Source organism: Asterias rubens, chromosome 15 (assembly GCF_902459465.1).
Source record: "Asterias rubens chromosome 15, eAstRub1.3, whole genome shotgun sequence".
Classification (NCBI taxonomy): domain Eukaryota; kingdom Metazoa; phylum Echinodermata; class Asteroidea; order Forcipulatida; family Asteriidae; genus Asterias; species Asterias rubens.
The window spans coordinates 10,265,558-10,286,998 of record NC_047076.1 but is presented as its reverse complement, the minus strand read 5'-3'; the positions used below and the strand labels follow the sequence as shown (position 1 = coordinate 10,286,998).

The following is a 21,441-nucleotide window of genomic DNA, read 5'->3' as shown; positions in this document are numbered from 1 at the left end:
CCGTGTTTTTGTAATTAACAAAAAACACTATGTCTAGTTCTCTTTGCAAAAGGAAACCAAAATGGCAGAAAATTTCAAAAGGTGGTAGAAGTTTTGAGATATCGTTAATGTCCACGCTGGAAGAATGATACGGAACTGATACACACAATCTGTTGTGGTTAATGTCCACGCTGGAAGAATGATACGGAACTGATACACACAATCTGTTGTGGTTAATGTCCACGCTGGAAGAATGATACGGAACTGATACACGCAATCTCAGATTAAATTAAAATCTGATCATAATTTTTTCCATAACCACATTACTTCAAACATTAAAAGTGAAATGACTCTCAAAATGCATTTTATTATCAAAAGCTGCTGTGTTTTGATGCAGTTGATTTTGTTTAGGAGTGATTGTCAAACAGATATCTTCCCCATAATGTACAATACAAGGAATACAAACATCAAAAACTCACAGATGTGGACATCATCTTCATGTTTGTTGAAAAATACTTGTTTTATTCAATATACAAAATAGAGTATTTCATAGCAAATGTGCATCATTATAATTTGTGGCATACAATCCGTTTTTAAGACTTTTGTTGTACAAATCATTGCAATAAAAAATGGATTCTTTTCCCACATTGATCATTAAAAAAATAATGTGGAAAACTTATAATTCCCCAATTTTAACCTTACAGAAATTAGTTGAAACGATAAATTATATCTCTAAAGTTATCTTGAAATATTTCATTGATATCTACTGCTATGTTTTTAGTATAAAATATCAAAATCAGAACTTTGGATTTGTGGTTTGAACATCTTGCAAAGCTTCCAGTGTTGTTTCATCTCTAAATCTTTGATGACGAACGAGCGCTGACACTCGCCTATCTTGTCAGCCATTTTGGGAGGCATAATGTTTGCAAAGGAAACCAAAATGGCAGACAAGGTAGACATGCATTACGCATAGGTGTGTTCCATATCATGCAAGAGGGTAAATTTACATTTTAGATAAAACTCTAACAAGAATGGCATCTAAGCTGTCATCTTATTTGTGTTCATGGACTTCAGCACTGTTTTGTAAATCATCTTGAAAGTGTTTTGTATATTTTTGTCAAGAAGTTTCATAAATATAAAATAGATGCACCATAATGAAATGCTTTACTTTGGTCAATTTATTTATTTGTGCAGGTGTGTGTCAATCTGTTGAAGTTGAGCAATTCAATTTATTTATTTGTGCAGGTGTGTGTCAATCTGTTGAAGTTGAGCAATTTTAATAAAAAGGACTGCCCAGGCCCAATTTCATAGAGCTGCTTAAGCACAAAAAGCAGCTCATCACAACAAAATGCTTACCAGAATAAGGTTACCAGCCAAAACAACATTGTCACATGTACAGTTTGTGACTGGTCCTGCTCATTATTGCTAAGCAGGAATTTTTATGCAGTTGTACTCATACTAAGAGGAGTTGCCCCGGTGTTGCTTGCAGTGGCTACTGAGAGAGCTGCAGCACTTTGTGAACTCTTGTAAGATGATACTTACATGGGTCTCATAATGCAAGAACGTCAGAATTAGGTATGTCAACAATAATTGATGAAAGTGCTTTGCGACTCTCATAGATAAAGCAATATACCAAAAAAATACAAAAATTATAGTGCTTTACACATATCAGTTCATGGGTAAAACAGTAATATTATTTATTCGCAGTGCAAATTAAACGTCAAAATCTCATTATAATTCATGAACACAATACAAATGAGATCAGGAATATTTACAGCAAACATTTTTTGGAAATTTAGATTCATGTTTTTTTTTCGCTATCCTACTTCTGGTACATTTCATTTTACAAAAGTATGTGTTTCTATCCAATAACTCGAATTCGAATGAAAAGTACAACACTCTAGTCTTTGAAAGAGGCTTGGACATGTTGGAGAAGATAGAATGATTTGTCAAGGGTCACAACACTTTGTGGGCGTGTACAAACCGTCCCTGTATTCAAAAGCATTACTAGTTCATGAATTGTCGACTGTAGTTAATGATAACATGCTTTCTGTTCTAACATACTCTTCTGTTTTAAGTTCATCCTTATCATCAGGAATGTCTTGATGTCTATCCTCATGTTCTTTGATATCACTTTCTTGAGCTTGTTCGTCTCCTTCTTTTTCCACATTCTCTCTCTCAACATCTTGTTTATCATCTTTTAGATTATCATTAAATGCATCATCCCTTTCTCCCGATTCAATGACTTCATTACCTTTGTCATGAAGACTGGTAGTATCTTGTTTGTTATGTTCGTTGGTAGTATCTTGTTTGGTAGTATCTAGTTTGAGATGAGCACTGGTAGTATCTTGTTTGTTATGTTTATCGGTAGTATCTTGTGTGGTAGTATCTAGTTTGAGATGACCACTGGTAGTATCTTTTTTGGTAGTATCTAGTTTGAGATGAGCACTGGCAGTATCTTGTTTGGTAGTATCTTGTTTGTTATGTTCATCGGTAGTATCTTGTGTGGTAGTATCTAGTTTGAGATGAGCACTGGCAGTATCTTGTTTGTTATGTTCATCGGTAGTATCTTGTGTGGTATTATCTAGTTTGAGATGACCACTGGTAGTATCTTGTTTGGTAGTATCTTGTTTGTTATGTTCATCGGTAGTATCTTGTGTGGTAGTATCTAGTTTGAGATGACCACTGGTAGTATCTTGTCTATCATCTACTGATGTGAGATTATCTTGATCCTCTTTTAATGATTCATCATCTAGCCCACTATCATCATGTCGCCTTGTCTTATCATTCTTAGACGCATCGTCTGAATCCTCCTTGACTCCATCTCTTTCTTGATCAGGTTCTCTTGAGATGATCTCTTCATTTGATGGGGATTCCCTCTGTACCCTGCACATGTAAAACAATAATAAAACAAATAATAATAACAAGTTCTTTAAGATGTTAAACTTGCATCAGGGATCAAAATAACCAATGTGCTTTACATTAGTGCCCTGGTCATTGGGCCAATAACATTCCTTTAATCTTTCTCAGCCTTCTTTGGAGTATACATCCCCAAGCAACCGTAGCGCTCCAGTGGTTTTCAACCATAGGATCAACCTCTACCTTGGCAGGTACCCATTTATGCCCCTCGGTGAAGCGAAGCAATTATAGCAAAGCATCTTGCTCAAGGACACAAGTGTCATGACTGGGATTTGAACTCACACTCTGATGACTTAACCACTAGAACTTGAGCTTGATGCTCTAAACCACACAGCCATGACAGCCAAGCAGAGCCACATTGTGTAACCTGCCCCAACGCTGCTACATTAAGGTACATATAGAACACATCAAAGTCTCGGCACTCATGGGGTGACAGGTCCGTTTCTTCAGCTGCGCCACGCATCTGGAACTCTCCACCACTTAATCTTAGATCTTGTCTCTGTACCACAAAATAAAAAAAATACTAAGACAGGATGAATTACCTGAGCCATTCAGGAGTTCTCTCTCTACAATCAGTACTTGTTGGATGCTCTTTTTTCTCTTCTTCTTTCTCTTTTGCCTGTGACTGTTGTGCATGAATATAAATATGAACATGAGTGCAAAGCAACTACTTATGTTTCACTGATGTGCAAACTGTATAGACTATGGGTTAATAATAATAAAGTGCAACCTAGGTTTGAAGCCCGGTTCAGACAGGCAACTCCAGTTGATACTCCTGCAACGGGAATTTGGTACAAATTTTACTTCCTGCGGGAAGGCGATACAAATTTTGATGTCGCAAATTTTCCAGAAAAAAACTTACATCAGTTGCCCTGTGCTGAACTCCTGCGAAACATTCGCTGCAAAAACAGCCCTGTGAGGTAAAAATTTGTATCACATTCCCATTTGAAGAAAGTATAAACCCGGCTTAAAGTACATGAAAAGTTTGACGTCAATAACAAATTATTTGGCTCGGCGTGACTCTGGATCGCCTGTCTGAACTGGGTTTATCTATTAATGTGTGGTTTTCCTTATCTTAATGGTCTACATGTATATCAAATACATCAACTATTCTACAAATTTTGCTTTTGTATTTACTTCACATCTCTATTAACTTTTACTTCTCTTTTGTTTTCATCTCAAAGCGCATAGGGACTTCTCTGTGATTGTGATATGCGCTCTACAAAAATGGTTCATTATTATTATTATTACCATCAGTCATGTCACTGACTTATAACACCATAAAGGAACATTCTCATATAAATGCATGTGAGTTGAAAATGAAATGACAAGCAGATTTCATCTTCAATGAATCTTTTACTTCTCTTGATCGGGAAGATGAATAATACTACTCTGATCTCAAAGTGATTTTTCTCTGTATTTACCTCCATCTTTTCTTGAACATACTTTCTCGCTGCTTCACGATCATCTGTAATAAATAAACAAGAAATTCAGGTAGTCAAACACATGAGCAGAAACAAACACACACTAATTCCTCTACACATATAAACCAGTACAACCAATCAAAATTAGTAGCGCCATCTATTGATAAAATTTAACACCTGCAGTGTCTTTGTGCACAATCTCGGCACTGAAGTCATCGCAGCAATGGCGCGCACCGTGCTCAACACTTGCATGCCCGTATCGTAGTATTTGATAAATGAAACAAACGGTTATGTAAACAACAAATATGAAGGTATGATAATACAAAATGTAGGGCCTAAGCCATGTAATAATGTCACGTTGGGGACAAAAAGGATAAAGTAAGATTCTCTGTGACATCTCGACTGTAAATTTGCTATTATGAAATTGTTTATTTTACTTAGCCATGAAACATTTAACAATTTGATCATACAGGTTTTCGTGTCATTGATACCAAATGTGATTTCAGTATTTTCAAATGTTTTTAATATATTGCATCACTTGATTATTTTGACATACATCATCACAGAATAAGATATTCCAAAGATTATTTTCAGTCAGTCAGTCAGTCAATCAGTTGAGCACGAGGTTGTCTTCAGCCGACGCCTTCTTGGGAAACTCTGCTGGTCGTCTTCCACGCATCCCGGTCCAGCATCAGCGTCCTAAGCTCAGTTGTTTCTTGTTGTGTTGTGTCCTTCAGCTGATCTAGGAATATTAGTCTCATCCTTTACTTGCCCCCATTTCCATCAATAGTTTCCCAAACATTACAGAAAGTTACAGTGTGGGAATAATAGTAAGAAAAGCATAGCCTCTAGAGTATGAACCAAGAATCAAATCTTACCATTGTCTTCTGCATTTTTCCAGGCATATTCCGTATTTAAGATGGCATTTACATGAGGAGAGACGTGAGCGACTTTCCCCTGAAAAAAAAATGTTTAACAGTTATTTTGGTCAATGATTTGCACTCATTGTTGCAATTATTTCAACATGCATGTATGATGTATAAATAAAAACTATTTTTGAGAAAGGAATTGCAATCAGTACGAAGACCCCTTTGACTTTGTACCTTTTCATTTGACAAGGCTGTCTGATTGTCCAGAGCTGGACCCAATTTCATGGCTCTGCTTACCAGGGAATTCTGCGCTTTTGGCCAATAGCATCGTGCTCTTTGTGTAGAGTTATGTGGTAAGCAGATCCATGTAATTTGATCCTGATCAGTCAAGAGCTGTTGTGGTATGTATTTCACCACTGGACTACTGGATCTGTTGTGGTTACTGATAACACTACTGGGCTGAACATTCAATAAGAAACACAAACAATAATCAATTGAAACTTACCAAGTCAACATAATCTTTACGTGTAAGATGAGGTCGATATCGATGAACACTGTGAATCCTATTGACAGATACTTGACTCTATTCCAAATAAAACAAAACAGTCAAAAAATTACCAAATACCAATCATTACATATTAGTTTTGGTTTTATAGCTTACACTGATGTGTGTTCCAGTAATCTATGACAAAAATCACAGGCATTATACTCAGTGGGATTGGAACCCATGACCTTTGAAACTCTAGAGCAGTGTCTTAGACCCCCTGTGAATGCCCCGTCGTTTTAAAGGCAGTTTGAATCCTTTGTTTTAGCAGTGGGTACCGCAACGACCCTTAGTGTAATTTAAAGACAGTGGACACTATTGGTAATTGTCAAAGACCAGTCTTCTCAGTTGGTGTATCTCAACATATATGCATAAAATAACAAACCTGTGGGAAGTTGAGCTCAATCGGTCTTCGAAGTTGCGAGATAATAATGAAAGAAAAAAACACCCTTGTCACTCGAAGTTGTGTGCCTTCAGATGGTTGATTTCGATACCTCAAATTCTAAACTTGAGGTCTCGAAATCAAATTCGTGGAAAAATACTTCTTTCTCGAAAACTATGTCACTTCAGAGGGAGCTGTTTCTCACAATGTTCTCACAATGTTTTATACCCTGCATCAACCTCTCCCCATTACTCGTTACAAAGTAAGGTTTTATGCTAATAATTATTTTGAGTAATTACCAATAGTGTCCACTGCCTTTAATAATTCTAGCATTCAATTTTGGGTTGAACAAAGACAAATTGACTAGAATGGGATATGAAACTGCGACCTCCAGATTAATATGTCTGGAGGTCGGAGGTTGGAGGTCGAATCCTGTTTTAGTAAACATTTTGTTAGTCATATGCAACTTTGATCACCAATTGAGTCAAAATTTTCACAGATTTGTTTTTGAATGTATGTTTGGATACACCAAGTGGGAAAACAAGTCTTTGACAATTAAAGGCATGTCCAGTGCCTTTAAAACACAGCATAACAACAATCTTGACAATAACATTTGATGATCTTACCATTGTAGTCTGAGCATTCTTTGTAATACGTTCAATCTCGGAACCCTTGACTCTTGACTTCAACTTGCTGTTTTTCTTAATTCTTGGTGAAAGTTCAGTTTCATTAGACTTGTCCCCATCTCTTGACTTCTGCGTTTCTTTCTTGTCTTGTTTGGTGTCTAGGTTCTTTTGTCTTGTAACTTTCTTCTTAGCTTTCCATTGTTGTTCTGCAGCTTGAAGGTAGCTTAGCTCCAGCTGCACCTACAAATTAAATTGACCACCCATTGCATTATAAAAACAACATTCTCATATATAAAGCCATCATATGATAAGGTGCTCCCTAGGCACTTTAGGAACTGGACGAGTAACTCAACCGATCTCGAGATAAGACTAGTCTTTAACTCTGTATGAAATCCACCCCTGGACTCAATTGCAATGACGTGACTCTCCTCCCGCCATCGGGAGGAGGGTTATGTTATCGCAACTACCCTGGACTACAAACACCAATTGTTAGAAACTGTAAAGAAGAGACAATATCTTACTACTAGTGGTGTTGTTGTGTGTATTCCTTTACCAGAAGAATCAAACTCATTCTCTACACGCTGTCTGTTGAAATAGTCCTCTCTGTGAAAAAATAAATAAAAAATCAAACATGTCAAGTTGTCGGAACAAATTGGAGACTGAGGCCCGTTTCAAACTTCAGGCTCCGTTCTCTCATCTGAAGCCCTGAGCGTATACGCAAAGCACACTTAATGGTAAAAACAATCACAGGGCCTGAGCCCAATCTGAAGCCGAAGCCGTACATAGTTTTCGAAAAAAGGCCTTTGTAAATATGGATTACTTCTTACAAAATATGTCGTAGGAGGTCCTGTTTTCGTGGTGTACCTAAAATCGTGGCAAATCTTTTACCTCTCTGTGCGCAAAATGCAAAAAGTTTGGTATTTTAGGCATTTCTACAAGGTACAAAAATATGTCATAATGTTGAGGCCATATAAAAATATTTGCCCACCGAAAAAGTAATCAAACACTATTTCAATTCACAATTCATGATGATCAAATCATGTGACTGAATATTTTGCTGAGCATTCTGGAAAAAATACAGAGGCTTAAAGAAGCCATTTTCAGTTTCGAAAATTTTTATATTTTTTTATTTTTTAACCCTCGTATCAATATTATTATTAATATTAAAATTTAAACATCAGCTCGTTGATTCAATTATCACTGTTTATTTATACGCTTAATTATAAAAATTAAGAGAAAAAAAAGGGGAAAAAAAATCAGATTTGACAGCCAGTAATTATTCACACTTTTTATTTTTATTTTTATTTTTTTTTTTGCAAGTTGCCATGGTAATTAAAAAAAAAATAAAAAAAAAAATGTGAATAAAATGAAGACAACTGCTGGCTACATGTATAGAGTCATACACAGAGTCACTCTCAAAGAACACTTGTAGTCACTGCAGATGTTTCTTCCATGTATGGCTTCACCAGGAAACCATATTTTCTCGTTTGCCGTGAAACAGGAAAAACTCAAAACAAATGGGGCCAGTTGAAGTCATTGAAGATCGGTGTGTGGTGTGAACATTTCAATTTCCATCAAGTTTTGATAGATGTTTGCATACTTCATATAAACAAATGAAGATAATTAGGGCATCAGTTGATATATGGCATCATTATCTGTTACCCAATTCAAAGAAAAAGGCATAGATTAATAGACGATAGTACCGTGAAAACTGGCAAGTTAGAGGAGGATAAATGAAGTAAACATTAATGTTCTTCTTCTTGCCTATTGAATTTGAGTGCAGCCTTCACAGGGGTCTTTTCGCGCATTGATAGTTTTTATAACAAAAAACACGACCTCTCTAACAGTAACATTAACATTAACAAACATGTCTAACTCTAACTAGTAACTTTGCTTAGTTTACTTCATATTTCCATGGTCCTCGCGGAGCAATATTGAATATTCGATTCGAAGGAGGAAGTAAATTAAATGGGGTGAGTGTCTTGCTTTTACTTAAAAAAGCCACAGGTGTTAAGACCAGGTCTGACACCGAATTTGCTGACCAGATACACCAGAGCTTAAATGCAGTATTATTATTAATATTATTGAATTACTTTAAAAATTAAGTTGAAAATCAAAGTGAACAGTGAAAGTCTAGTCTCTAGTCTAGAAAAAAAGTTAGTTTACTTACAATTTAAGTTTGACAAGTTTTGCAACTTTATCACTATCAGGATCGCCTGCCATTCTACTAAAAATCGGCCAGTTTCAACACAAATAGCATTCAGCACTCTCGGAAAAGTAAAAAAGAAAGAAAAACATCAAAAGTCTTCATTATTTTGATAGAATAGCGTCAGTTGCTTTGACAACGGACCCCCCCAAAACAAGTTATTTATTAAAAATCACACCTTTGCTTCATTTGCACACACACGCAGAGACTGCTGTTGGTATCCCGCATGATTGTTGTGTATACATTTGTAGTTGTGTGCAGTTCTTATAGCTGGTAAACTAAACAGTTGTTTTCTTTTAACATCGCCTTAACCGCACTAGAAAAGAAAGACGCGTGGTCTGCACCTTCATCCTCTCTCGTGTTAGATAAAGTAAACAGTGTTCGTAAAAAAAATGCACGAATTTTAAAATTAGACCTGCTAGAGTTGTTTATCCGATCATAGAGTAAAGACAGAGATGGACACTACACACACAAAAAAGGTACGCTTATTTATCAATATTTTGATGCATTTTTACTGTTATCAAACTTTTTAAAGTGGTCTTACATTTAAGCATGATGTGAGAAAATGAAGAGGAGCAAAAATATGACGATATTTAAAATACAAAGACTAAGACTTAAGAGTTACACATTTCGGCAGGTTGCAATCTTTGTGTTGGGCGCAAACTTCTATCCTTGCGCAAACTTCAGCCCCCGCTGAGCGCGCAAACTTGACGGCCCGGCTTAATTATGTGCAGGCAGCAGGTTTAAGCCTGCGCACCAGATATTCCGCGCAAAGTAATAATTATTAATATTTATATTTTAATTATTACATGGAGGAATTAATTCCTCCATGATTATTGTGACAAATTGGAGACCATACAGGATAACTTTCCGTATGGCGCCACCACTTTTTCTTTCATTTTTACAAAAAGGGATATATCAATCAGGTAATCTAGATAGATACTACTAAACTATTACTAAAGTACTACTAGTACTACTACTAGCCCACCTTGTTGTTGAGCTGTAATGCATGGCTCCGCTTTTAACATCGGTCTCATCACTGTCACTGTGACAGTGATGAGATCGATGTTAAAAGCGGAGCCATTTACAGCTCAACAAGGTGGGCTAGATAGATACTTAACCTCCCCTTACCAGTTTTCACGCTATTAATTATGCCTTTTTCTTTGAATTGGGAAAAAAATAATGATGCCTTATAATCAACCAATATCCTAATTACCTTCTTTTGTTAATATGAAGTATGCAAACATATACTAAAACTTGATGGACATTGAAATGTTCACACTACACACGGATCTTCGATGACTTCAACTGGCCCCATTTGTTTTGAGTTTTTCCTGTTTTCACGGCAAACAAGAAAGCTTGGTTCCCCGGTAAAGCCATACATGGAAGAAACATCTACAGTGACTATAAGTGTTCTTTGAGACTCTGTGTATGACTCTATAGCCAGCAGTTGTCTTCGTTTTATTCAAAATATTTTTTAATGAAATTTTAAAATTACCATGGTAATTTGCAAAAAATAACAAAAATAAATAATTTAATAAAAAGTGTGAATAATCATTGGCTTTCAAATCTGATTTTTATTTATTTTTTTCCCCTTTTTTTTCTCTTAAAGTTTATAATAAAGCGTTTAAATAAACAGTGATAATTGAATCAACAAGCTGCTCGTTTAAATTTTAATATAAATAATAATATTGATCGGAGGGTTATAAAAAAAATCTCAAAAAAATATTAGAAAATGATATAAGGGTTATGGCTTCTTTAAGCCTCTGTATTTTTTTTCCAGAATCCTCAGCAAAATATTCAGTCACATGATTTGATCATCATGAATTGTGAATTGAAATAGTGTTTGATGAAACTTTTTCGGTGGGCAAATATTTTTATATGGCCTCAACATTATGACATATTTTTGTACCTTGTAGAAATGCCTAAAATACCAAACTTTTGGCATTTACAAGTGCAAATATCCAGTGGAGCCTCACGTGTTTCTAAGTTTTGGTCAAGGGAGAGGAGACTCTTTGCTTGGCAAATAAAACCACATAATTTTTTCTTGGGACTGTTTACATAGTGCACAGAGAGGTAAAAGATTGGCCACCATTTTAGGGACACCTCGAAAACAGGACCTCCTACGATATATTATTTTATTTCGAATGAAAATGTGGTGGCGCCATACGAAAACTTTTCCACCAGACAACCTGTCCGTGGACAACTCGTCCATTCGGACAACTCGACGGTTCAGACAACTCGACGATTCGGACATTTCGACGGTTCAGACAACTCGACTTTGATTTTGAGGATGAGACAACTCAAGAGATGGATGGCCAAGACAAGTCGACGGTTGAGCGGCCGACCTCCGTATTTACTACTATCATGTTTTTACTATTACACGAAGTTTCCTGTAGTATTCCTGTGATTTCTATAATATAATTTATCATTATTATTTATCAATTAGGCCTGTTAATTATTATCATCACAAGAAAGTGTGGTGTCCCACTGAAGCCATTCATTGAAGAAACATCTGTTAGTTAGTGACTGTCCTGCGAGACTTTGTGTATGAAAAACAGACTCAGCTAGTAGCAGTTTGTCTTAAATTTATTCAAAATAATAACAGGTTAAAAAAAAAAAAAAAAAATATTAAGTAATTAAAACATTATATTATTTATACAGCGCTATAAATTATTAGAAGATTTACTTTTATTTATTTTATTACCACCAACAATAACAACTTGGTCAATGTATGGTAGCCTACAAAATAATGAAAATGCGGGTCACATACGGTAAAAAACTTTAAAAAGTGTGAATTATCTGTTTTTGCCTGGATATTAAACCCCACCAGCATAATAAACCCCCACCACCTGCCTGGAAACGCGCCTGTGCATGTGCCAAGCCCCCCCCCTCCCACCCCAAGGCCGCTATAGTATTAACGTATACGTGACCCCTCCCGCCCCGCGCGTCCCCATCTTAAGTTCACGGCCATCCGTCCACTTGTCTTGACCCCAAGTCGAGTTGTCTGACGGTTGAATAAATCATCCGTCGAGTTGTCTGAACCGTAGAGTTGTCTGAACCAATGAGTTGTCCGAACAGACGAGTTGTCCGACAGACGAGTCAACAAATTCAAGCTTTCTGCATGCCCTTCCTTCCTGCCTGCCATCATAGTATCGAACCACAAATCAAAAGTCATTCAGCTAAAAAACAAATAGTCCACTCCACATCCTCATAATTTGTCAAAAAGAATCCTTGAGAATATAAAATAATTTGATTGATAGATGAGTTCATTTTTTCATGTTGAGCTTGACATCAGTGTCATCATTCATGGTCAAGAGTGTGGAGACGATACATCCGAAAGCTGAACAGACCTTCTCTACTAGCTGGGGGGGTTATGTATATAAATATATCGCAACAAAAATGAACAATGCATGCAGCCCAGTAGCAGGTGGTCAACGTTGAAGAAGTCACCAGAGTGACAATGACAGTGCATCCTGAGAATTAAAAATTAATCGCATCTTAAGTGTTGTAGTATCGACTATTTGAATTGAGGTGTGACTAGTCGAGGGAGTAGTAAATTTCATTAGTCTCCCAGGCCTAATTTATGAGCTTGATGGTCTGTAGATTTTGTCAATTAAATCCAATATTTGTTAACATTAACAAATGTTATACTTTTTTAATAAGTAGAATTATTATTATTAAATTATTACTATCATGTTCTTGTTTAACAAGTGTACTTCTTTATTACTATTTTGTTACAGGGTAAGGAAAGTGAGGCGAAGATGTTACAACAAGGAGAAGGAAACACCAGTATTGAGATGATTAAAGAGAGGATGAAACAAAAGAGGAGAAAGAAAGCATTGAATGATAGCAATACATCCTGGTCTCGGTCACGTTCAAAGAAAAAAGGTTTGTCACTCACTCTGCCTGGTAACAATCATTGGTGCAGTTTAAATTATAAGGCAGTTAAAAAGCACTTGACACTATTGTTAATTACTCAACTCAAAACAATTGTTAGCATAAAAAATTTACTTGGTCACGAGCAATGGAGAGCTGTTCAAAGTATAAAACATTGTGAGAAACAGCTCCCTCTTAAGTAGCGTAGTTTATGAGAGAGAGGTAATTTCTCACTCAAATAATAAAATACCTCCTTTAGAGACCTTAGTCTTTTATAAATGCGTCTGAAAGAAAAAACACACAAATATTGCGACTAGTATTGACGTCGCATTTATTTGAGACGCGACTAGTCGAGTAGTAAACTTCTCTTGTTGCCCAGGCTTAGTTGTCACCCTGGTGTTCTTAGGACAGTTAAAAGTCACTGTGTATTTTGCCTCGTTCTTTTGACAAATTATAGGCTCGATTTCTTCCTTTCTATTTTACATATTGTTGTTTTTATTGTACAATTCACACTGTAAAACAGTTTTCTCGTTTCTTGAACATGATGTTTGTAATGTATTGAATTGAATGTATTTTTGTATCTACTTTACAGGGGGAACTAATGCATCATTTCTGTTAAAGTCTAGCCTACACTCCAACAACCAAGCACTGGCTAAAGCTTTGTCTACATCTAAGCATGAAGTACATCAAGCTAATCAGATAATACTAGACTACCAGAAAGAGCGTCAGTACCTCATACAACAAGCAAATATGAGGAGGCCCTCAGAGAAAGAATGTCTTGTGAGTATACTCACTCCATCCTGCTTAATTTAACTACTACTACTACTTTATTTCATCAATATGGGAATAAAAGGGTAGCGATGAGTTTATAAACTGCTTAAAACCGGCAGAGTCGCAGCAGTTAAAGAACGAGTCACTACACTTTTATTCCCATTCATAAATGCCTTTTTTGGTTAAAAGGCGTAATAAAGTAAGAAACTCTGTACAACTTATTTATTTTCCGACGTCCTTGAGCTCTGTACATGACACGTGTGTTGCATTTTTATGACTGAGACAGTTTTCATAAAGCCCAAAAACTTGCTTAGCACAACAAACTTTTGATTAGCAAAAATAGTTTACCAGCCAGAATACTATACAGTTGCTATTGCTGTTACTGGTACCCCTGTCATTTTTTGCTTAGCCAAAAAACTTGATAAGCAGAATTCTGCTTAAATTACAGCTAAACACAATTGAGCCCATACCATTTGTACTGTGAAATCGGTGTTCAGACAACTCGTCCGTTCACACTTTGCTTTCAATTAAGATTGAGTACACAACTTGGATCAATCTTGGCTCTTTGCGAAATCGGGCCTAGGATCTACATTGTATTATGTATGTTTTCTTTCGATATGTTTTTGGTTTTACTGCACCTTGAACACCCAGCAGGGTGGATATAAGCGCATTACAAATCTTTATTGTTATTATTATTTCTGTTTGTATTGTTTTGTTGACAGAATCGCTTCCATAACATCAAGTTGGTATTAACCAAAGTGACTACTAGCCTCGGTGATGCTGTGACCTCTCTAAGTCAAGCTCTTGACCTCTGTTCATCTTTACTGATACGAGAGAGCAGTTTGGGTATCGGTCGATGCTCAATCACATCGGATGATGACTCCTTCAATATTTTGCCTAAAACTGACAATGGGTAAATATGACTCGTGTTTATTGTGGCTAAGTACAGTATGTTGAATTGAACTGAATTGAATTACTATCATAATCTTTGGCATTTAATGAATTAACTGCACTACCAAGGAGTGAGTTCCTAAATTGGTCTCAATGTTTCGACTAGCTTGCTCTAGTCATCACCAAGAGACTGAAGAGATATGAAAACAGTTTTTCTGAAGTATGTTAAACAATTGTTACATCTGTTTACAATTTTATAACCGGTGAGCTTTCAAACGAAACAACAAACAAAAAAACAACCCAGTGCACTTATCAAAAGAGACAGGGTTCGCCACGGTGTTCCTGGTTTGATTGGCAGGATATTGCACTACCATTTTGTAAACCATTGCATGGTGCTATGTAAAGAAGTAGGTCTCATAGTTCAAACATAGTCCCACATACCTTGCACTGAGTGACGAATATGAGTGCTATTTAAGAAGCCACTAATATTATTATTATTATTTGCTGTTTAGATTAACCTTGTGCCGGAAGGCTGATATAATGTCTAAGGTGATTGAAAGCACATCGTCAGATTTGATGCAAGCAGTGGATTCTATGGCAGTAGCTACCAACCACTTGAAGACACAATCTCATGACGTGAATGAAACATCTCATCTTGATCTTGAAGTCACCATGACAGAACATGATGATGTACAGTTAATGTTCACTGATGAACCTTGGCTTAAAGGTATAGCAAATACTTTATAATTAAAGGCACTGGACACTTTTTAAAGGGATATACATGGTATAGTATCATTACACTACACACCAATGGAGCTACCCAATTGTAGACATTACCTCATCAACACTGCCAACCAACTAATGAATAATGCATAGAAGTCACCACCCCTTGCAGTGATTATACCCTCTAAACAGTTGCCCATTGATAAGCACATTGTACCATACTGTATCACCAAGGCATGTGTGGTAAGACAATGTGATACATTAATAAACCAAACAACAGTGTCAAGCTTAAAGGCACTGGACACCTTTGGCAACTGTCAAAGTCCAGTATTTTCACTTGGTTTTTCCTATCAAGGTAACAAATCTGTAGACATTTTGTCTCAATTGGTCAACAAAATTGAGAGAGAATAATGAAAGAAAAAACACCCAACTTTGTGTGCTTTCAGATGTGTACCCCAAGTGTGGGGCAGCAGATTTACTGATCATCATTAGCTTTTGCTGTCCCTCGCCAATCTTGTAGTATGTTGTCTTGTATTTTGTTTTGTGCTGTTATGGCAAATAAATAAATAATAAAAATAATAAAATGTTTCAGGCCTGAAGTCTTTATTATTTAAGTGAGAAATTACCTCTTTCTCAATAACTACGTTACTTTAGAGTGAGCAATGTTTTATACTATCAACAGCTCTCCATTGCTCGATACAAGTAAGTTTTTATGTTTACAATTATTTTGAGTAATTGTGCCAGTACCAGTGCCTTTAAGGAGGTCGGGAGAAATATTCCAAGTTATTGAGATTAGACTGTTTTAAGCTTTATTGTTTGTTCCTATTTTTCAGATGTCGATGGGAGTGAATCACCACCCTATAAACCCCCCATGAAACGATCACGGACTGCAACTCTCTTAGATCCTGTTGCTATTAAGAAAGCACTGACTGAACCAACAATCCATGATGAAGGCAGCAATGAACATGTGAATCAACCAAACCAACCACAGACTGCAGAGCCAAGTTTGAATCCACCAAACCTACCAAAGGCTGCAACACAAAGTCCTGCCACTCAGAAACAAGCATCAAAGAACGAGCAGTCTTCTGTGAGGTCATCCGAGGCAACCCCTGTCGAATCTAAGCAGATAATAACTGAAGATACCGAAGTCAATAAACTGTTTCAGCCAATCATTCCAAATAAAGATAGATATGTGTTTGTCCATTCCCCATGTAAAGTAACCAACAATTCTGCCGTTGACATGGAATTGACGGACTGCGCAGCCAATAGTGCCGTGTCCTCACCACGAGATGATCAAAGTAAAACCCAAGACAACAGATCTTTCATTAATCATGACGATCGGGTAATCAGACCCTGGGGAAATATACAACTAGATGACCCATCCGTCAATACAAAAACAACAATCACAAAATCAAGTATGAAGACAACAGAGAGCAGCTCAAAGAACAAGCCACCAAAAGCAAAGAAGGGATCCAAAAATAAAAGTAGTTCGTCACAATCCTCAAAGCAAATGAAGAAAGACGCAAAGAAAGCCTTCGCTAAATCCAAGAAGAAGACAAGTTGGATGTCCGACTCTTTTAAGAATGACTTGGCTGTGTTTGATCTCTCTGCTGGAGATAGTTTCTCTCTTCCACCTCCACAACTTCAGCAGATGACGTCAAAACTTTGCGACACAATTATTGCTTCTAAAAAGGAACAATGTGTGAAAGAGGTAAATATAACATTCCTTTTACTTCCAAATGGAGATATAACAATAGAAATGGAGATATAATAACGCCCCAGATTGCAGAGTACATCCTTAACAACTAAAGATAAATGTTAATAAATGGGCTTCATGCTGGCAAGTTTTTCGCGCTTTGCGCTCGGAGTTAAATTTGTCTTACTCAAGAGCCTATCACATCCCGGGAAAGCCTTTGGAGCTCTTTGGTTGTCCAGGTTTTATAATCCCCAGCGAGCTGAGAAAGATTAAAAGAATGGTTTTGGCCTAATGACTAGTGCACTAATGTAAAGAGTATTGAGATGTTTATGCGCTATAAGAACTTTAATATTATTATATTTGTTATCCTGAGACACGGCAAAGTGGGGAGATTTAAAATGAAACGTGGTTGCCTGGCAGCATAATTACAAGCATTCTTTTTTTTCTCGAATACATTATTTCTGCAGCCATTATCTAATGAGGTGCTATTACTGAAAGACAGCGATTCTAAAAAGGCAAAGATCTTTCCAGATAATGAAGTTAAATCTAAAGATGAAAAGGTAAATATTCAACAACTATTACAAGGCACTGAACACCTTTGATTGAATTGGTCATCAAAGAAGAAAAAACACCCTTGTTGCACAAATTTGTGTGCTTTCAGCTGCCTGAAAAAGGCTTGGCCTAAAGTCTTTTATTGTTGAGTGAGAAATTATTTTTTTTTCAAAAACTACGTTAATTTATAGGGAGCCTTTTCTATTCTTTTCTATCAACAACTCTCTATAGCTACTTACCAGGTTAGTTTTTATACGAACAACAATAATTTTGAGTAATTACCAATGGTGTCCATGCCTTTAACCACGAATATTTAAACCAATGTCGTGTCTTTATTCTTTAACTTGTATGTGCACAAACACAAAGCTGTTCTGGTTACAAGAAATAACAGTTTTGGTCTTTGCCCAAAGAGTTTAAAACTGAAACAAAATTAAAAATTGATTGTGTAGTTCTTGAGTTATGGCCCCACTTCCGGTTGACCCGAAAGTTAAGGTCAACCCGGGGTCAAGATTACCCCAGGCTAATCTCCAATGCCCAAGGAGTCTCCCAGCAAACATCTGTATTGGGCTCGATACTCCAGGCAACTTGGCCCAATAGACCGTATTGAACATGACGTCGCGTGGCTAAAATATATGACCTACATGTACAAGATGGCGTATGTGCATGTGCGTGTGTGTGTGCGTGCATGTGCCGTAGAAATCAAAACGGGAATGTTGCGTGCTGCGTGCTTTTATGATGTACGCGTTTGGACGCGCGTAAGGTTTGCCCTACAGGATGGCGACTTTTCGTAACAAAAAGGGGTTATTCAATACGGTCTATTTCATAAAGCCTGTAAGCATAAAACATGCTAAGCACAACAACATATTGCTCAACAGAAACTGGTTTACCTGCCAAAATTTCAGTTTACATTGTTGCAACTGGTGCCCCACTCATGTGTTACCTCTAAGTGGTATTTTCTGCTTACCAGCTTTATGAAATCGGGCTCTGGTGGGCTGCAAAATTCTCGCCTCCTTTGTCAATAATTGTACAATGCTCAAAGTAATTTACAAAGAAAACGTGTATTGAGTTTGTATTGAATATGTTTGTATTTATTATATAATTTGTTTATCTTGACTACTAGGAAGCTACAGAAGCTCATTCAATCACTTCTACCGATCCCATCCATCATGTTCACTCGGAGCCTAAAGTAAAAACAAGTAAACTCCAACGTAAGTCTAAGAAGGCAAAGTCTGTAGTGACTCCATGTGTTGATCAAGCAGCTCAGGCTCGTAGTAGAGCAAAACTTACTGCTATTACTTCACCTGTAGAGAATGAAGAACTGGATATCTTTGATGGAACCTATCAGTTTGATCAACCTCATACCGAAACAACAGCTGCCCTGAAGAAACATTCAGGAAGTAGTCAAGATCCCGGCAAGACGAAACCTGAGAATCATCTCTCAACCAAAGATAAGCACAAAACCAAGACAGGAAACAATAAAATTACCATACAGAAGGATTCTGTTCAACCAGTATCAAGCAAAGATTCATCCTCGTCACAGATACCATTGCCTTCTCTTACCAAAGACCACTCAAAACCATCAAAGACAAAGCTCATCATCCCAAGCGATGAAGGTCACGATCCATCTGACCTCCAAGATGACCTAGGTAAAGGTCAATCAGTTAGGGTCAAAGGTGACTTGAAGAAATCCAGTCATAAAGCCTCTCGTAATGCAGCATTACAGCAACCATCAGTCACAGTATGTCTTGATGATGTATCTCATCAATCAGCGAGAGGAATGAAGAGATCTGTCGACGAGGAGAATAAGATAGAGGTCGATGTTGAAGAAAATAAGATGAAGATTGATTATGAGGAGACGGGAAGAAAATCTAGAAGAACAGCTCCGGTTTGCTACAAAGAGCCTTCATTACATACGTAAGTCAGTTAATAAACATAATAAAAATAATACTAATACTTTTTTCAACCCCAAAAATCATTTTAAAATTTACCCAGTCAGTTTCCCTTGTGGTTAAGACTTGCTATGCGCACTTATAGTGCACACATATCAACGGGTGAGAGGGATAGTGAGTAGGTGTTCAAGGCGCAGTAAAAAAAAAACCATGAAAAACAGACGACAAAATTAGTCCTTGAAAACCTGTGACATGAGATAAGCTTTAAGAAGAGATTTGAATGTTGTGGTTCAAAGACAAGATCCAGGCCTGTATGCTTTGTTGGAAAGGACAAGGTCACCAAGGCATTTTCTCCTTGATAAAGGGCACCCTTCTGGAACATAGCAAGGGCACCAAGGCAATGACCAGGGGGCATGGAGGCAAACGCCTTCATTGCCTCGGTGAAGTATCAGGTCTGAAGAGCTACGATTAAGTGGTAGAGAGTTCTAGATGAAGAAAATTCACCCCAGGAGTTATAGTAGTATCAAACCATGGAGGACTAGGATTTCCCCTTTTAACCGGAAATCTGTTTTTTCTTCATGGGCCACAATCCTAATATAAAACACCCAAGTGTATTATTGTATTCTCATAACGACCTTGCTCTTATCTTACGATTTTAAGACATGCATGGAACAGTTTGGGACTGCTGATAAACCTTTATTAACTGTGCGTCATGTGTAGATCTTCTGAGCTTGTTTTAACTAGAGTCGACTATACATTCAAGCATGGGAGCTGCACAGTATTTCCACAGTACTCAACTTTTTAAGAATAAGTGATGGATTATTTGTTCCTGTAGTTTAATGGAACTTCTCTTTATTACTTTGAAAGCAATTTTGAATTTTCCATTTTCATTCAACTTATTTAGTAAAATGCGCCAACAACATTCACCTGACAAGGCTAAGAAAAAGAAAGTTACCAAGAAGGGACAGGTATGTATAAGAGTAAACCGCACTTACATGGCCAGAGTGTCAGGGGTCTTAGGTTCAAATCCCAATCAGCACCATTTGATTTTTCTCTCATCCCATGTTTGGTTATTTCACTTTTATGGTTAGACACCATACCAAATGTTGTGTTTGTTACTTTGCCCAGTTGTGCATCCATGCAATGCAACACCAAGAAAAAAATGTAGTTCTTAGGGAAAACCTGATGGGGTATACCACTGTGCCTCGTAGCTCAGTTGGTAGAGCATCTGCCCAGAATGTCAGGGGTCTTGGGTTGAAATCCTAATTAGGGCAATTTGATTGTTTTCTCATCCCAAGTTTGGTTACTTCACTTCTATGGTGATTAGGCACCATATCAAATATTGTGTCTGAAACTGTTGTATTATTTAAGTACTACATATGCAAACATTATTGACATGTCCCAGGGCGCTGAACCTGGCACTAGTGAAAAAATAATTGTGTACAATGTATAATGCAATGATTTACAAATGAATGTTTTTTTGCTATCTTTGTCAGGGAATCAAACGTACAGCACTTGGTACTGTCACTAATGTGATGTAGAGATCTACCCCACTGTAGTGTGATGTAACGCCAAGTCAAGCAAGCTATCAACTCAAGCTGAGTACTGGTAACATCATGTATAACGTTACCTCATACCTATTGATGACCGATAGTCAAATTTTCACATCATGTGCTAGTTGCTATCTTTGCCGTTAACCAAGCACGCGCACGAGTAATCACGCATTAAGTGAATACCCAGATCAACTAGACCGTCACCTGGACAGCCCATTCTGCACTTTATGATTATGGAATTGTTCCCTGTGGTATGCAGGCGGAACATCGCTGTAGCGACATCCAACACATGACCAAACTATCTGGGTGCGTTTTATTTAACAGTCATCATTTCCCCTTGTTCCGAATAATATTGTACCAGTAACTGAATATGTATGATGTATAGTCTTGCTTTATTTTGGTTTGTTTTGGTTGAACAGTCAATAATTAGCTCCCCTCGGTATTTGAAAGTAACGAACTAGTTCCCTCTGGGAATTGTGTTAAAGGCAGTGGACACTATTGGTAATTGTCAAAGACAAGCCTTCACAGTTGGTGTATC

At 37.1% G+C, this 21,441-nt stretch overlaps 2 protein-coding genes across 5 annotated transcripts; one reads left to right on the top strand and one right to left on the bottom strand.

Annotated features, from left to right (window-relative positions):
• Nucleotides 1-1,339: 1,339 nt before the first annotated feature.
• On the bottom strand, nt 1,340-9,204 carry LOC117300138 (glutamic acid-rich protein-like). 4 transcript variants are annotated; one of them, XM_033783852.1, is made up of 9 exons: nt 8,914-9,119; nt 7,265-7,346; nt 6,744-6,983; nt 5,697-5,774; nt 5,201-5,279; nt 4,323-4,366; nt 3,441-3,523; nt 2,633-2,865; nt 1,340-2,548 (listed from the first exon to the last, which is right to left on the bottom strand). In XM_033783852.1, exons 1-9 carry the CDS (start codon nt 8,964-8,966, stop codon nt 1,992-1,994), a joined length of 1,449 nt encoding a protein of 482 aa, XP_033639743.1. In that variant the 5' UTR covers nt 8,967-9,119; the 3' UTR covers nt 1,340-1,991. The 4 variants fall into 4 exon arrangements, with proteins under 4 accessions (XP_033639743.1, XP_033639744.1, XP_033639742.1 ...); XM_033783853.1 differs by having other exon boundaries at nt 1,340-2,494; nt 2,648-2,865; XM_033783851.1 differs by lacking the exon at nt 8,914-9,119 and adding an exon at nt 9,128-9,204 and having other exon boundaries at nt 1,340-2,865.
• A 112-nt stretch (nt 9,205-9,316) lies between these two features.
• LOC117300055 lies at nt 9,317-21,441 on the top strand. The gene is made up of 10 exons (XM_033783729.1): nt 9,317-9,428; nt 12,693-12,840; nt 13,421-13,608; nt 14,322-14,512; nt 15,003-15,217; nt 16,047-16,924; nt 17,377-17,469; nt 18,582-19,375; nt 20,255-20,318; nt 20,847-21,441. The coding sequence occupies exons 1-10, from the start codon at nt 9,405-9,407 to the stop codon at nt 20,889-20,891; spliced, it is 2,640 nt and encodes an 879-aa protein (XP_033639620.1). The 5' UTR covers nt 9,317-9,404; the 3' UTR covers nt 20,892-21,441.

Coding starts and splice junctions, on each gene's coding strand:
- LOC117300138 (XM_033783850.1), bottom strand. CDS start 8,966: ATGGCAGGCGATCCTGATAGTGATAAAGTTGCAAAACTTGTCAAACTT. Junction 5,280..5,696: donor GTAAAGATTATGTTGACTTG/GTAAGTTTCAAT, acceptor TTTTTTTTTCAG/GGGAAAGTCGCTCACGTCTC. Junction 4,367..5,200: donor GAAAAATGCAGAAGACAATG/GTAAGATTTGAT, acceptor TATTTATTACAG/ATGATCGTGAAGCAGCGAGA.
- LOC117300055 (XM_033783729.1), top strand. CDS start 9,405: ATGGACACTACACACACAAAAAAG. Junction 9,429..12,692: donor ACACTACACACACAAAAAAG/GTACGCTTATTT, acceptor ATTTTGTTACAG/GGTAAGGAAAGTGAGGCGAA. Junction 15,218..16,046: donor TGATGAACCTTGGCTTAAAG/GTATAGCAAATA, acceptor CCTATTTTTCAG/ATGTCGATGGGAGTGAATCA.